We start from the raw sequence: 16437 nt of genomic DNA, 5'->3' as shown, positions 1-16437 counted from the left end.
GTGTATAAAGAGAGGGCAGAATGGCCCACAGGTCAAGGCAATTTAATTATTACATTACCTGGACTTTACGATGATATCGATACTATTTCCATGCTTCTGTGATTTTTTTGGCACCAAGTGAGAATCAGAATATTTTTTCTTATGATTTTTTCTTTGCCTCTGCTTTTTTCTATAGAGTCTGACTAGTAGCTTGCCACTTTCTTTTTATATGTTTCTTATTATTTTCTTAGAAACGCAGCATTTGAAAATATTTAAGCAAAAAATCTGACCTCGTTTCTAAAGAAACTGATGATGAAAAATTCAGGTGCCTGGTTATTATAATCGTGACTCTCCAGATGAATTAATGACTATGCATCCGAATATATGTATACAGATTTGAAGATTCTTATGGGTAGATGAGAAAAAGGTGGCCAAGAATGTAGTAAGGCTCATAGGGAAAACATAATTGTAATTTTTTCTTTCTAGTAAATGTTATTTGGTATAAATACTTTTCCTAATATTTTGAGACTCTCCTCAGTAAATTGCTATTATGTAGTCTGTGAGAAAGAAAAATATGCTAATTTTGTATCATATCATCATTGATAAAACTTAAACTAAGATATAAAAAAAAAACATTCTAAGGAAACCAGCTGTGTTTGTGTTAGAAGGTAAATAGTAGATAAAGGATATTTCGTTTCGTTCGTGATTAGCGCTGTACTTGCAGGAAACCCACCCGCCACTAACCCATATCTAATTCTGCCGAACAAAAAAATTCGTTATCACAACCTTAAACTCCTAAAATTTTACACCAAACTCAACTTAAAAAGGGTAAACCATAACTTATAGCATACCTTTAGGAGCTAGGAGCGGCATCATAAAACATTTTCTTATCAAACCAAAACAAATACCGACGCCTTTGAGCTAAAAAGCAATGAGCGAAGCAAATGAAATTTGTACACGGTAAACATTGTTGCAATATGAATAAAAGTGAGTATATAAATAGGTGTGTGTTGCATGGCACGAGTTGATTGTTGTGCGCGTTGAGTAGCAAATTAAACTCAATATTTGCTTAAAACAAATTTGTATAGCAACAACAACAACAGCAGCTAGACTTTGTGTAATTTATTAGCAAACAGCTAAGAGCAGACAATAGAAGAATTATAGCGCTATAAGCCAAACAAATAACGCAATCAAGTGAAGCCATTCTCTGTGGTCGTAACAAATACATAAATCGGAAAAAGATTGCGTCGTCCATTTGAGTGTCAAGAAAGTGTGAGAGAGCGAAAATACCACTAGCACTGGTGCTGGCACAAGGATATTGTTAGTTTCTATGGTATTTACATACAAGGAAATGTGATTTTACGAGGGTGGTTTCATAGGTTGTGGAATAAAAAAAAGGGTTACTTTGTGGAAAGAAATATCTTTTGTTTGAAGAATGAGATTTTGGGTATTTTACATATTTATTTTCTAGTTAGTGATCTAATTTTTTCCTTCCATCGCATCGTCATCGAAATGCTTTCAGTTTTGTTTTAATTGTAGAGAGTCCAATTACAAAACATTGTTAGTATTTTTTTCGATATATGAAAGTATAATCTTCTCGTTACAATGCCCTGACTAGTTCTCCTAAATTATAGAGCTTTTTCCTTCAAATAAAGAACAATTTACAATATATAATTTTATGCTATTTCTTCTGTTTAAATACAACCTTTTTCGGAGAGAATCATATTTTCCAAAAAAATCGATTCTTTAAAGCTAATCAGTAGTCGATCTTGGGTTCTAATTGATTATAATTAAGTATTCCTAATTTAAATGAACTCGGAAGTGAAAGTGTCTTGAAAAATGCAACAATCAAGGTGTTTTGGAAATACTGTGTGGATATTCTTTTGTTCCTATAGCGGAAAGATGAAGGTTCAAGGGGATTTTGAGGTTATCAAGCTCATTAATTTCAGTGACGAACGAAAAACTCTCGGGATTTAATAAAATATGCGTACCTTGAAAATGTTGGACCCAAAATAAACTCCACAAATTGCATACTTGAAAGTGCGCTTTGCTTCCTAACCCTACTTTTTGGATCTTTTCGTTTACATTTGTTGAGAGAATCTTTAGGAAGGACTTTAAGTACATTCAAAAGGCCCACTTTCTGCGCGAATATGTGATCTTTAGACCATTGTTTTGATTTTTTAGTAGTCTTTCAGGTAGTATGCGGACCCATATAGCATTCACGATTCTGGAAGCATCACAAAAACCAAATTGAAATTGTTAAGTAGTTAAAATGTAGCTTTGTTACTTCGAGTTACCCATGACATATGACATTTACAAGCTCAGTAGAGTTATCTACAGTAAGGCTCAACAGCTGTCAATCGCTTTTGTAATGACGTAGCTTGTCAAAAATGAACAGATCTCTTCACAAGTGACAGTCTCGCTTATAATGATCTTTAAACTTTTGCGGATCTTTAGTGGCGCTTTTTGTTTTATTTCAAATGTATGTCTTGAGTTTTGCGATACAAGAAGGGCGTTGGAAATTTTAAGAATGCTCCGCTGGCGGATTTTGAACCCTTGACTCTTCCCTTGGTAGTAAAATACTAGGCTGTATAAAGAACTTAAAAAAATTCACTTTTTACTCTATAGCCGAATATATCGTATTTGGACCATTCTTGGATTAGTATTAATCTTTCTGAAATTATGAGGATACCGATTGCAGCTTTGGTTCTGAAAACATTGTCAAAAGTCCATTGAAAATGACAAATAGTTGTATTCTTGTTTTGTTACTTCCAGGTGCTAATACCATATATGATTCATATTGGCCAAAAGTCCATTGAGATTGACAAGTAGTTGGACTTTAGTTAGTTAGACTTCCAGGTGCTAATGTCTTATAAGATTCATCTGCTATCTCACTCAATGGCTGTTAAACGCTTAAGAATGTAATAACAGAGACTGTCAAAAATTTACAGAACCACTGCACAGATGACAGCTGATGGAAGTAGTCTTTCATATGTGAACTTTAAACTCTGTCGAATTTTCGATGGGACCCTTTATTTAAGAGACATTTCATGAGTTTTCCGAAACAAGTGTTGCAGGTACATTTGTTTTAGCATACTCCTTTGAACCTCTGACTCTTCTCTTAGTAACCAGACACTCAACTTGAACTCGACCATATAAAGAACTAAGCCCATTACTGAGCTGCCAAATATCTTCAATCCTCCTCGAATGGATCTTTCGCTAGTAGTCACACACTCAACTCGCAAGACATGGCTCTTTACAAAACTAGATACACTACTGAGCTCTCTAACCACCCTCGTCAGTGTTATGGCTATTTCTCTGGTATGTCTGCGACTACACTCCACTTCCACTTCCGCGCTTGTTTGCTTAGCAGCAGCCGAACAAAGCCGAAGCAACAGAGCTAACACGGTCAAACAAGTTGGTACAACAATTTAAATATCCTTTGGTGTTTAGTGTGGAAAATGCGTGATTGCCAACCGCCACTGCGAGTATTTCTGCTACAACGATAACAACAACAACGCAGTGCCTCGGTCCACTAGCGCTCCACACTTCAGCATCTTTGTTGATGTGTGTGTCTGGTGCTGCGCAACGGGATTTATAACGGCTGCTTCTAAGTACTAACTGTGCTTTTTTATGTATTTGCTGTTTGCTTTCTCTACATTTTATGAGTATTTCGTTACAACTTCTGCTGTTCTCTGCTTCTTCGTGTGCTTTTTTGTAATTATTTACGGCGCTTTAGCTTTTAGTTCGAGTGGGTGTGTGTCAGTGTGAGTGTGCTTCCTTGAAGTTTCTATTTGGTATTGCAATTGTTGTTGTTATTGTGTTTAAATTGGAAAATTTTTACGATTTCCGCTCCTTTATTCATTTGCATTCCGCCTTTCTTTGCTTTGCTTATTTTTTTGTTGCTTTGTTTTTTTCTTTGTTTTGTTGCTTTGCGCTTTTTCTGCATGGAACAAAATTTATTATCGTTTCTAATGAAATGTCAGTGCGGAAACATGGAAGTACAAGGAAGTGAACATGGCAGTGGCGCGGGTGCAATTGTGTCCAAGAAAAACAGTTGCAGCGAGACATTTAGACATTCGCCAGTTGGCGTTACGCTAATAGGCAAATCTACGAGCTGCCTCTCCTCTGTCCAGGTAGCAAAGTCATGGCGGTCCTGCGTGTAATCAATGAGGTGAATCGCTGCTTGAAAACAAGTTAAGCAAAGATTACAATAAATGTGGAAAAGTTGCATGAAAAATGTTTTCCCAGACAACAAACATAACGGAAAGCCATACTTCTTTGAGCAGCCAAGCAGTTTGTATTGTGTTCATAAACTGTGGCATGAGTGCTTGCAGTTTCTTTTGCAATTGCAAGAATGCTTGCCTATTGGAAAAATAAATATTCATATACAGAAATGTAGAACTTGAGACTTATTGCTGAGTAAGCGCATATAATTCCGTTATTTAGTTGTGTCTGTGTACTGTTAACCAGTTTAGTAATGTTAAACGAAAGCTCAATAGTGAGGCAATAGGGGGGCGGTTAGTGATTTTAAATGCAACACTGTTCATTTCAACTTCCTTTTATTCAAATTTTAAATCAAAATATGAGCTAGGCGACTGCCACTGATCACGATTTTCTTTAAAACATTTTTCTAAGCGATGAATATCACTATTTCATAATGGGATAGGTTTATAAATAAAATGTTTACACTCGAAGCCTTAGTGTGCTCAATGGACAGAGGGAATCATTGGTCAATATTTCTTCAAAAATGAAACCGGCCATAACTATACTGCCAATGGGCAACACTATAGAGCATGGTTGATGACTTTTTCGTTTCGGAACTGGACAATGTTGATGTAAATGACCATTGGTTCCAACAACACGGCCGTAAAGTCAAGGAAACAATTAATTTATTGAAGGAAACTGTTGTTGAGCGTACTATCTCGAGTCGTGGGGCTCCTCCAATAACATGCTATTTAACACAGGTTATGACATGGCCTCAAAGATCCTGAAATTTAACATCGCTGGACTATTTTTTGCGGTGTTATGTGAAGTCGCTTGTCTACGCAGATAAGCCCGAGTATATTGATGCCTTGGAAGATAATATTCAGCGCATTATTGACACAACTGTTACAATTGCTTGGCAAGAACTTAGCCATTGACATCATCGAAATCATTTTGAAACATAATGGCAAACTGTTAATTTTATGAGCGAAAGATTAACAACCACATCAGCACACACATAGCGGGAAAGTTTTTCTCTGAGTACAAATGCCTGCAAGAGTGGACACTCTAGCATTCCCACACTTTGATTTCACTACAAAATATTTGGACTTCGAGATTCGAGGGAAGGGAAGGACTCGCTTGATGACAGGGACGCTGTGCTTTTTGCAGATGAATCAATGCCTGACTTGAAGGGTTGGTAGAAGAGTATACGCACGGAAACTAACTGCAAACTTCAATTTCAGGCTGTCTGTCTATTGCAGTGCGGAAGTATCTTCAATTAAGTAGCAGTAAATCTACTGCTCTGGAGCACAGCATCCTTCAGAGTAGTAACTAGCCACTCTGGTAGTACGATCGCTATATTAACAGTATGTTCGTGACTAGTGTGGTTATTTCTAGACTCCTTATCTTTGACATCGACTTACTGCTTAAACTGATACTGACTCGCGAGAGATCTCTCTAACACAATCACCATATTCTCGAATATTGTATTTTCAACGGTTGAAGGGTTTGAAAGTCGTCCAGAACGAGGCATATCTTTAACGATCTCTTGACAGTCCTTTAATGCTTCTTGCTACTCGTAGGCTTGTATTTATGATAAAACGGAATCACCGTAAGCCTTTTCCAACATTCGCAACGATTCCAACTACGAAATGTGGATAGAAATACAAAATTGATATTTTTCTCTGTATCAAGGTTCATTTGAACCAATAAATTCAATATTAGTTCTTTCGGCTCACTCTAATATATAGAGCGTACTTCAATGGAGATTACACGAGTGCTAAGAGCTTGGAGAGGATCTCACCATAAATTATAAAATGAAACACTTTACGTGGCCTTGACAATGGCTGATGAATTTGGGTATGTTTTATAGCCTGTCCAAAGACAACTTCATAGTCTGAAGTATCCTTTCAGCAGTTCAGCAGGCAGTTCATTTAAGCTTTACCTCAGCCGAGACTTAAAGCAAGGATATTTTAGGATGATATAGAAACTAACTATTATTTGCTAATACCTTGGCTCTTATGAAACAAAGGCAACAGCAAATCATTACAAGATTCTTGAATTCGTTTTCATTATGTTTACTTGTTAAGAGTTTAGATAATTTGGTTTCAGTGCAAAAAATGAGAGAAGTGCTTAAGTACATATCGCTCATTTGCTGCAAGACCGGCATAAATCAAAAAACGTGATTTTTGAGTTAATGCTGCAGAATTGTTCGTTATATCATTCTTCATGTTGAGTGAAAAATTAATATGAAATACCTTTTATATGCTCCGCTTGAGAAGAGTGTAAGGTTGGAGTCAGTTGAAAACTTTAAACGCGTTTTCTGAAAAATCGATTTTTTTGACTTATGCCGGTCTTGCAGCAAATGAGCGATATATCTTTTTTTTATAAAGTCTATTATATATCAGTAACTATTCCTCTTATAAATTCTCCAGTTTAAGTTCTAAGAAGTATATACCAACATTACCAACTTAAGCTTGTATTATTTACTTACCCGGAACTGACTAGAATGCTCGAAATTATGAAAGTCTGGCTCCAATTCCAACGCTTCTTCGAGATTCTGCAAAAATTGTCTTTGGAATGTGACAATTTCGTGAATGTTACCAAAGAGTGCATTAATTTCGGCATTCGATAGGAATGTTTCGCGTTTCATCGGTTCCAAATAGTGCTCCAATAGATTGTTTAAGTGCTGTAACATAGAATACAATGATATCAGAATCATAAAATATTAACAGAAATTAAAGAATACTGAATATAGAGAAAATGAAGAAAATTTTAAAAAATATTTATATATATGTAATTATAAATCTGGGTAATTTGTAAACTGTATTCCGCAATTGATGACGATGCAGCAGACGTGCCAGTGCCCGCCCAAGAAGAAGTTCAAATAGCTATTACCCGTCAGAAGAACAACAAAGTTGTGGAGGCGAATGGATTGCCGGCGGATTTATTCAAATTCGGTGGCGAAGAACGAGCATGCATCAGTTTTTTTTTTTTCTAAGAAAGTAGACTTCACAATCTGCGCCAACTACCGTGGGTTAAGCCTACTCAACATCGCATATAAGTTTCTATCGAATCGGTTCTATTGTGGGAAAGATTAAAGCCCACCGTCAATAAACTGATTGGATGTTATCAGTGTAGCTTCAGGCCTGGAGAATCAACAACTGAGCAGATATTCACCATTCGCCAAGATCCGTGAAAAGAGGATCGACAAAGCTGCTTTTGACAGCACGAAAAGGAGCTGCATTAGTTACACCAATTGACTTTGAGCAATACCAAAAGCTGCATCAAGATCGGGTAGGACCCCTCCGAGTCGTCCGATACCAAACGTGGTTTCAGGAGGGGCATGGACGATGACTTCATCTGATGGGTCGGCCTAAGGTGTGTTAGAGGGAAAAGTTTTGCGGAAGATATAGGGTCCTTTGCGTATTGGCAACGTTGAATCCTGCAGTCGGTGTACGCCAGAATTTGATGACTTTAAGTAGTAGAATTTAGCTTGTATTCAAAAGTATATTCGGTCTCGATGAGATCGAATCGTTTTTTTTTTGGAAAATGAGAAACCAAAAAACTTGAATATTTGAATTTTTCACATATAATTTGAGGTTATGTGAAAAAAGTGGAAATACCAAAGTCATAGATTTTTCATTATCTTAACTTTCTTTCTACAGGACTCGTAGTTTTGCCGTAAATGAAGACCATTTGTTGTAGCTCTAAAAAATTAAATCTATATCATTCTTTTTCCTGATCTCGTATCAAGTGCCAAGATAGCTTTTGCCTTGAAAAGTCTAAGGTCGGAAGAAAGAGAAAAGTTTCGAATCCATGTGTTTTAAGTAATTGGTCCAAAATTCTTTTTCTAACAAAACAAAAAAAAAAAAAAACAAAAAGAGCGTCGTGGAGTCTGATAAACCAACCAGGAAATAATGCTCTTACCAGCACATAGCCGAAACCAAGCCACTTAACAAAAACGGCATATTTATGCGATGCCAAGCACGTATAGTCCGAAGGTGGCTGTGACCCAAATCGTTAATGTAACAAACCACCCGAAGCAATGAAAAATTATGAACTTTACAAATATTTTAATTAAAATTAGAATAAGCCGAAAAATAAGGCGCGACGGAGAGAGAGGGAGGACGGAGGAGTTGAGTTGCGACAAGAAGTGAGTGTGGTGAAACGGAAGTACAAAACGGCAATCGAATCAGAAAAAAGAGGACACTACTACGCCTGCGGACATTCGCTATCAAAAGGCAACGGACGGAAGCCGTAAGGAAAGTTGCACACTTGAGAGAGAGAGAGAGAGATACGAACGTGTGGGCGTCTGCACATTTCCAATAAATGTGGCGATGTTTGGTGTTTTCCGCTCAAATAGTACGCAAAATTAAAACTGGAAATAAAGGCGTATATCTATATAACGGTGCATGCTAATACAGCGTGAAAACTTTGAAACAATAGTGGTTCGGTAAATAAAAGTTTGAATTAGAGATTGCCGGCGAACATGCCACGCCACGCCGCGCAGCATGCCGTTAGTGGCGGCGGCGGGTATCATCGTGTGGTCCACGCTTTGTGACTCGTGCGGTTGCGGCAAAAGTTGATGCCACCAACAACGCTACCAATTAGTGGCGTTTGGCGTTTGCTGTTTGCACTTTTGGCATCGCCATATAAATTCTGCCAAGTTGCGCAAAACTTCCTCAAACTCATTAAAACGCTGCCGCCGACTGTCGGCGCTGGCAGCGGAAAATTACGAATACCTTGAGAAATACGCGCTCTATTTATAAAAATAGATTAAGGAAATGCTTCTTACATATATAAAAATATGTATGTTTGTATGTTTGTATATATGTACATATGTGTGCTTTATGTATTGGCGTGAAAAGTTGGTGATAAAAATTACCGACAAATCCAGGTGTACTACGCCATGCTCTCGTGTGTGCTCTATTTTTTGTCTGTTTTCACCATTGTTTCACTTTTTTTTGCTTTTGTTGTTGGTTGTAGCTGATAGTCATAATTTTTTAGCCGCTGCATTATTTATGCGCTACTTTTATTCGAGTTACGAACTTGACTTAATAATCAACAATGCGGTACTTTTAAGGAATCCTCTCTTTGTTCTCTCTTTTCTTTCTTCCCTTTCTCACTTTCTGCATATTGACAATGTTGTCTTATTTCCTTTATGTAATAATTATTTTACTTGAATAGTTGAAGCATTTTTTTCCACTTTTGCTCGGCAAGCAGACGAATTTTTTTTCACATAAGGGATTTGCGAGTTTATTTCGAAAACAGTGGTATTCAAAATATGTACAGTGTTTATCAATAAGATTTATTTGCAAAAAGCGAAGAACTGATAAGGAACAAACATCAGCTTGTTTGCAGAATATAGTCGAACTAAAGCATGTCCGACGATTGAAATTTATGTAAGTGTGCTCTGTCCAATCCATAACAAAGGAGACCGGACAATCTGCGCCATATACCGTGGGATAAGCCTCATCAACATCGCATATAAAGTTCTATCGAATCGGCGCTATTGTGGGAAAGATTTAAGGCCACCATCAGCATACTGTTTGGACCTAACCAGTGTGGTTTTAGGCCTGGAAAATCATCAACTGACCAGATATTTGCCATGTGTTAAATCTTGGAAAAGACCCGTAAAACGAGGATTGACACACCACCTTTTCGTTCATTTCAAAGCTGCGTTCGATAGCACGAAAAAAGCTGTCTTTATGCCTATGTCTGAATTTGGTATATCCGCAAAACTAATGCGGCTGTGAGCAATACTAAAAGCTCCGTCAGGATCGAGAAGGACCTGTCCGAGTCGTTCGATATGAAACCAGGTTTCAGACAAGGCGGCTCCTATCATACGATAGAAGGTACAAGCTTCTACAAGAGTGTACGCCCGATTGGACAAAGAAGCGAAGCAAATGGGTCCGGTAGTAAACGAAAGGAAGATGAAATATTTCCTGTCATCAAAGAAATAGTTGTCGCACTCGCGACTTGTCTCTCACGTCCCTGTTGACAGTCATAACATCGAAGTCGCAGATAATTTCGTCTTTCTTGGAACCAGCAATAACCTCAACACCAATGTCAGCCTGGAAATCCAACGCAGAATAACTCTTGCCGACAGGAAATTGTAGTAGCAATTGTGGGTACTTCTACCGCTTTCGACGAACAAAGAATACATTTTAAAAGTCACTTATCATTCCCGTCGTATTATGTGGTGCAGAGGCATGGACGATGCAAAAATCTGATGAGTCGGCGTTACGAGATTTCGAGAAAAAGGTTCGGAGGAAGATTTATTCCGCATTGGCAATGGCGAATACCCAGTCGATAGAACCATGAGCTGTACGAGCTATACGACACATTGACATAGTTCAGCGAATTAAAAGATAGCGGCTACGTTGGCTAGGTTATGTAGTCCGAATGGATGAAAACTCTCTAGCTCTGAAGGAATTTGACACAGTACCCGCTGGGGGAATCAGAGGAAGAACTTCACTCCGTTGGAAAGAATACGTAAAGTACTTGGCTACACTTGGTGTCTCCAGTGGGCGCGAAACAGCGAAAAAGAGAACGGTTGGTGTGCTGTTGTAAGCTCGGCTATAACAGCGTAAGCGGTGTCTTCACCAATAGAGAACAAGATGAAATGCTGTTTTATTATAGTTGTATTCGAGAAATAAATGAAAGCCACTCGCATTAAATCGCTAATAAACGCGTTCCGTCATATTTCGCGCTTGTCCGCACTTCGTATAAGCACTTAGTGACTGCCTTGGTTCGGTTTTAACTCATAAGAACTTGTATTATCGCGCTAATCTTGCTGCCTCGTCTTCCCCCTCGGCTTGATTTTACATAATTTACAAATTAAAATTTTAATTATTATTATCTCATTGTTTGCTTATCGGCTTTGAGCTGGCGGCTCTAATGAGCACAAAGCAATGTTGCGTGCCAAACCCCCAGCCACTCCAACTGTCCCCTCTTCATCGTCGCTCCACTTCTCCACTGCTCTATCACTACTAGCCGTCACTACAACGAAAACTTCTTTGCAACACTACAAAATGTAGCTTAACTACCGTTATTTCACGACTACACGTAGTAAGAGTGTTGTATTGTTGCTTTTGCTGGCTGTGGCAAGTTCGACTCGTCAGTCGACTGTTTCGTTTATTCGTTTGCATATTCATTGCGAAAATCTTAATGAAATTAGCATAAAATTAACGCCTCATCGTTATCTGCAATTCAAAAGCGTTAATTTGGCATTGAGCATTGCAAAGCACCGCGAGCGCTATTCTTCTTCTTTTTTTGTTATGCTTCTTTTGCTGTTTCTCCCTATTTGCGTAAAACTTTTCCACCATTTTGCCATTATTGCTTAATCACAATGCGGCATGACCTTAAAATTTACATTCCCTTCGTGACACCCCAAAAATGTGTGCTCCTGTATTAAGTGCGGGTGTCAGAAAATGTCACTTCCACGTCAAACTGCTGTCAGTCAAATAGTATTTGGAGTTACGGTACATGTGACTGTATATTTAAGCATGAAGTGCCACATCTGCTCTTAGCTGTTTTTGCACCTGTGCTACCTACATATAAGTACCTAAGCCTCTTCAGTAACTTCTCGTCTCTTCAGCAACTTCTCTCCTCTTCAGCAACTTCTCTCTGCTTCTCCGCCGCCACTCACGCAATCGCTTAGTGAAACACTTCAAACCCAATTGACTCCATTCATTGGCTCGTTTGCTCAAAGTCTTGGCTTCATTATAAAACGCCACTCATTCGTACATTATAAGCTTGGTAAGACTTTTTCTTTGCCGCGGCCCACTTAAGGCGAAAAGTAATTAATTTTAAGATGATTTGCTGCATAATGGCTGATATTTGACGTGAATGTGTCTGTGTGTGTAAGTGTAGTGTGGTTTTTTAGTTCTACGTCGGTGTATAGCTTAGATGATATCATTGGCTTTCTATGAAGTGAATTGCTCGTGACTTTAGATAATACTTAGTGTACTCGTGTAATCAATAATATCTGCTTCAGCGTTTCGACAAGTTTTGTGTACTTGTCTTACGTAGTTTGGCTTTGAGTTGTTAGAATTATACTTATTCATTGAAAAGCCTCAAGTAAAAGACTCAGGACTGCCAGGAAAGCATAGAAAACTTTTCAGTTAAGATACTCTGAAACCATTGAGAAAGGAAAAGGTGACTTTTCAGTTAAGAGCTTTACAAAAATCGTTGATGTAAATATGTTTCCTGATCTTTACAGTCCATTTAAGGAAGAAGCTATGGAATTACCGTAAATCAAGGAAGCGATCAAACCCCGTGTTCGAGAAATGGGGTAATTTACATATTCGACCGTTTGGATACACTGTTTAATAAGTTGGGTTAATCTGGTAGGCCACTAAGCCACGCATAGACCAGTTTTGGTTCTTTCCGATACCAGATGGAGTTCAGTTGCTAGGTCCAAGAGGAGTAGTCACCCTTTAGGATGCCTGCGTCTGATACGACTTTTAACACTCTGCGGCCTCACTATCGATACCTCCTCCAGTGTATCAATGCGGGACAAGTGCATCTTCTTAATCTGTCAGCCCCATTCTGTCAGTGACCAGTTAGTATTCTCATCATGTTCTACAGTCTCTTCTATCGAGTGCGAATAGAAATTTTGTGTACTTCTGATGGGAGGTTCTCTAAGTTTAGCCTATCAATTCTGAGTTTTTTCTGGGATTCGCAAATGCTGCGTTTGTTAAAAATAGAGAAAGGCTAAAAGTAGCTCCTGATATGGATTCGATCAATATTCATATCACAATCTTCACATGCGAACTACAAATGAGGAACAATCTGAGAAAAATTTATGTGTCAGTCACAGTTCATCCTCATCATCCTAAAGGATTTTAAGGAATGTTGATGAGAGGAAATACTCAACTGAGTGTTTATATGAGTCCGTTTCTGTGGACTTCTTTCTTGTGGACTATCGCGGTTATATTATGCCATATCGTGAGGTCGATCTTTGACTAAAGGTAACACACGATCTCACTTCGACAGTTGTGAACGCTGGTTCTTTGTGATTTCCAAAATTCACCAAACACTTATTGAAGGACAAAGTGCTCTGAGTCGACTGCTAATTTACTAGGGTGGACAATATGAATCAGAGCCACTTCGCCGAAAGTTCAACCTGGACAGTTGTTAAAAAAGTGATTAGATGAATCTACCTCACTTTTTTCAAAACAGCATTTTCTTCCTTTTGGAACTAAATACACATTTATTTCGGACAGTAGGGTATATAAAAGAATTCGAAGTCGACCTAGGCTAACTGAAATTAATTGGAAGATTTCATTTCTTCTCGACGAAGAACGACTATTCTTCGCGTAATAGTTACGAATACTTTTGATCGGCTTTTGGTGAGCTTAATGTGTTTTCTTCTTCGAGGATTCATAATGCTTCACTTTGCGCCTCAAAACTACACATGCTCCGACATTCAAATACCAGGCTTTCTGCTCATTTCGGAATGAATTTCGAAATTTATTTAAATTTAACAAAAATCATATCAGGGAGATTATGAAATAAATAATATCACTTTTTATATGACACATAAGATTTTATACTAAGAATACCATAATCTTCAGTAAATGCCACTTACCTTAACATAAGTACGCTCCGTGTCGACCAACTCCAAAATGACCTTGCGCAATTTCTCAGCATCGGTGAGCTGACGTGACGGTGTCAGTGCGGCATTCGAGACTGACGATGTGACAGAACCGGTCGGGCTGGATTTACGGGTTTCCTGAGGTGAACGACAAAATCCGGTAACCTTCAATCAAGCGTTTCCATCGACACAAACAAAGTCAACGATGATGACGATGGAAGTAGGTTGATTGATGTTTTTTTGTTTTTGTATTTTTGAATTTTTATTTCAATTAAATTTTTGTTTGTGCGTTTTCGTTTTTGCATTGGTCAATCAATTTAGTAATTTTAATTTTTTTTGTTTAATTTAATTTATGATTTTCGGTTATAATTTTGAGAGTATTTTTGGTAGTGATGTTTGTTAGTTGTTTGGTTGGTTTGTTATAGTTGTAGTAGTAATAGTAGTAAGTAGTGTTGTTGTAGTTGTTTTGGTACATTTATTAATTGTTATAAATTTTCATTATATTATTAATTGTTGTTATTGTTGTTCATTATATTGTAAAACGTGGTGTTTGCAAACAATTCATTTAATTTGGATTCAAATACAAGATGATATAAAAAAGTAGATGAAGAAAGAAAGAAAATTGTGAAGTTAGCAAAAATGTGAGTGGTGTAAATCTGTGCAAATAATTTTCGTTATTAAAAAAGGGGGTGGAGCAAGTGGCGAATTGTAAAAAAAGTCTGACTGACTGCATGGGTGGGCGGGTGTTTTTTGTTGGAGCGGTTGGCAGCTAATTTAACAACAAAAGTCAAATGGCTGGTGCTTAATTAATTAATTATGATTTAGAGACGAAAAAGCGACATACATACATTCATGTGTACAGGTTTTTTTGGTGTTGTTGGTGCGATTTGTGTGAGTTAGTTACCATTAATATCGAATGAAATATGGAAAATGATTAAATACATACAATAAGTCGTATATACTTGTATATACATACTTGATTAAATATATATATTGCTTTAAATAAATAAAATTTATTCAAATTTATGTAAAGTTATTTATATATATATTACCATATATAATATGAGGTTTATTAGGGTGTAGTCTTTTCTCCCTTGTCTCGTTTCAAGCTGAGCTTAACTGTCAACTATATACATAAGTATATCTGACTTTACATTGTTTTAACTGTCATTAATATATGTATATAGGAAATACTTCTAATACAATATGTAATAAAAAGTCGCATGCGATTAATTTGTCCAGGCAACAGACTCCAGTTCCAGTCCAGTCTAATAATGGTTAAAAGGAAGAGAGAGATTTCAGATTTTTGAAGAAAATTATCCAATATCCTTTTCTTAATAGTGTCGAGCCAAACCGTCAAGTGATTTTTATTCACTAATGCTTGACATTTCACTATGGGAAAACTTATGCCTGAACAACGTTTACAAATAGTGCAACTTTATACGAAAATTAATGTTCTGTAGGGAATGTGTTTCGAATCCTTCGCCCAAATTATGGTCAACAGAACCGTGGAGTTCGCAGCAACGCGGACTGACGTTATCGCGTTATGAAAACCGACTATTTGATGCCTAAAATTGAAGCTCGTGATCTCGGCGACATTTGGTTTCAACAAGACGGCGCCACTTCCCACACATCGCATCAATCAATAGATTTATTAAGAGAACGCTTCGATGAGCAGATAATTTCACGTTTTGGGTCGGCTATGTTGGCTGTTTGGTAGACAATGTAAAGATTTCACTCCAAGTACAATCTCCCAATATTAATAGGAAGGTCCTAAAATTTTCAATTTCCTATTTTTTCTTATCATTGGAATACAAAAGTCATACCTTAGTATCTCCTATTTGAAAAAGTATCTTTATCTAATATGTTCAGAACCAAATTTTGATCCACCCCATTATGTGTGAGAGTATAGTGAAAGCTATAAAGTAAAAGCTTAGTGATTTGGGAGCAATAATAATAACTCCCGCCAGATGACATCAAGAATTTAAAGAAATACTTTTCGATAAAAGCTTTCAGTGAAAGTTCTTGAAGTGAAAGCTCATGAAAAGCTCAGAGTTTTTAGGGAAAAGTAAAAACCTTCTTTTGCAATATGATATCAAGAATCCTATCAATAAAAAAGGTTTTCTGAAAAAAGCTTTAAATGTAAGCTCAGTATTTTGGAGGGAACCAATAAGAACCATCTGTTACCAGACGACATCAAAAAAAAAAATGTTTTCCGAAAAAAGCTTTCAGCATAAGCTCACATAGTGAGAGCTCAGTGTTTTGTGGGAAAAATTGTCAACAAAGTCTATTGAGAGTTTTATAAAGCGATTGACTCACAAAGCTCTAAAGTGAAAGCTCTAAAGTAAAATCTCATTGTTTTGAGAGCAATATTAATCAAAATTTAAAGAAATATTTTTCGACAAAAGCTTTCAGTGTAAGTTCGGTATTTTGGGGAAAGCAATATGAAGCGTGTACCAATAAAAAAACGATTTTCTAATAAAAGCTTTCAGTGAAAGCTCAGTATTTTCTGTGCAAACTTGTCATTAAGGTCTCACCTTTCCTCCTCTAATATCATGAAGCTCATCACTTACAGTGAAGTAGAGGAATAGCTTGCCTTAGGGGCAAAGTGCAACTTCAGGTGTGTGTAACTAAATTATTAAAATCAT

The 16437-nt window shown here is 37.2% G+C and overlaps 1 protein-coding gene across 6 annotated transcripts in view; it reads right to left on the bottom strand.

Annotated features, from left to right (window-relative positions):
- Positions 1 to 16437, bottom strand: part of LOC105233520 (protein still life, isoforms C/SIF type 2) — a 326314-nt gene that overhangs the window by 47207 nt on the left and 262670 nt on the right. For 5 of the 6 annotated variants that reach the window (XM_049457987.1, XM_049457988.1, XM_049457989.1 and 2 more), the window contains exons 13-14: positions 13784 to 13954; positions 6680 to 6874 (exon numbers count right to left, since the gene is read on the bottom strand). In XM_049457987.1, coding sequence (XP_049313944.1) covers positions 6680 to 6874; positions 13784 to 13954 — 366 coding nt within the window. The remainder of the gene's footprint in view (positions 1 to 6679; positions 6875 to 13783; positions 13955 to 16437) is intronic. The other variant, XM_049457992.1, reaches the window with a different exon arrangement.

Source organism: Bactrocera dorsalis, chromosome 5 (assembly GCF_023373825.1).
Source record: "Bactrocera dorsalis isolate Fly_Bdor chromosome 5, ASM2337382v1, whole genome shotgun sequence".
NCBI lineage: Eukaryota > Metazoa > Arthropoda > Insecta > Diptera > Tephritidae > Bactrocera > Bactrocera dorsalis.
This window is presented reverse-complemented; position numbering and strand designations above follow the sequence as displayed.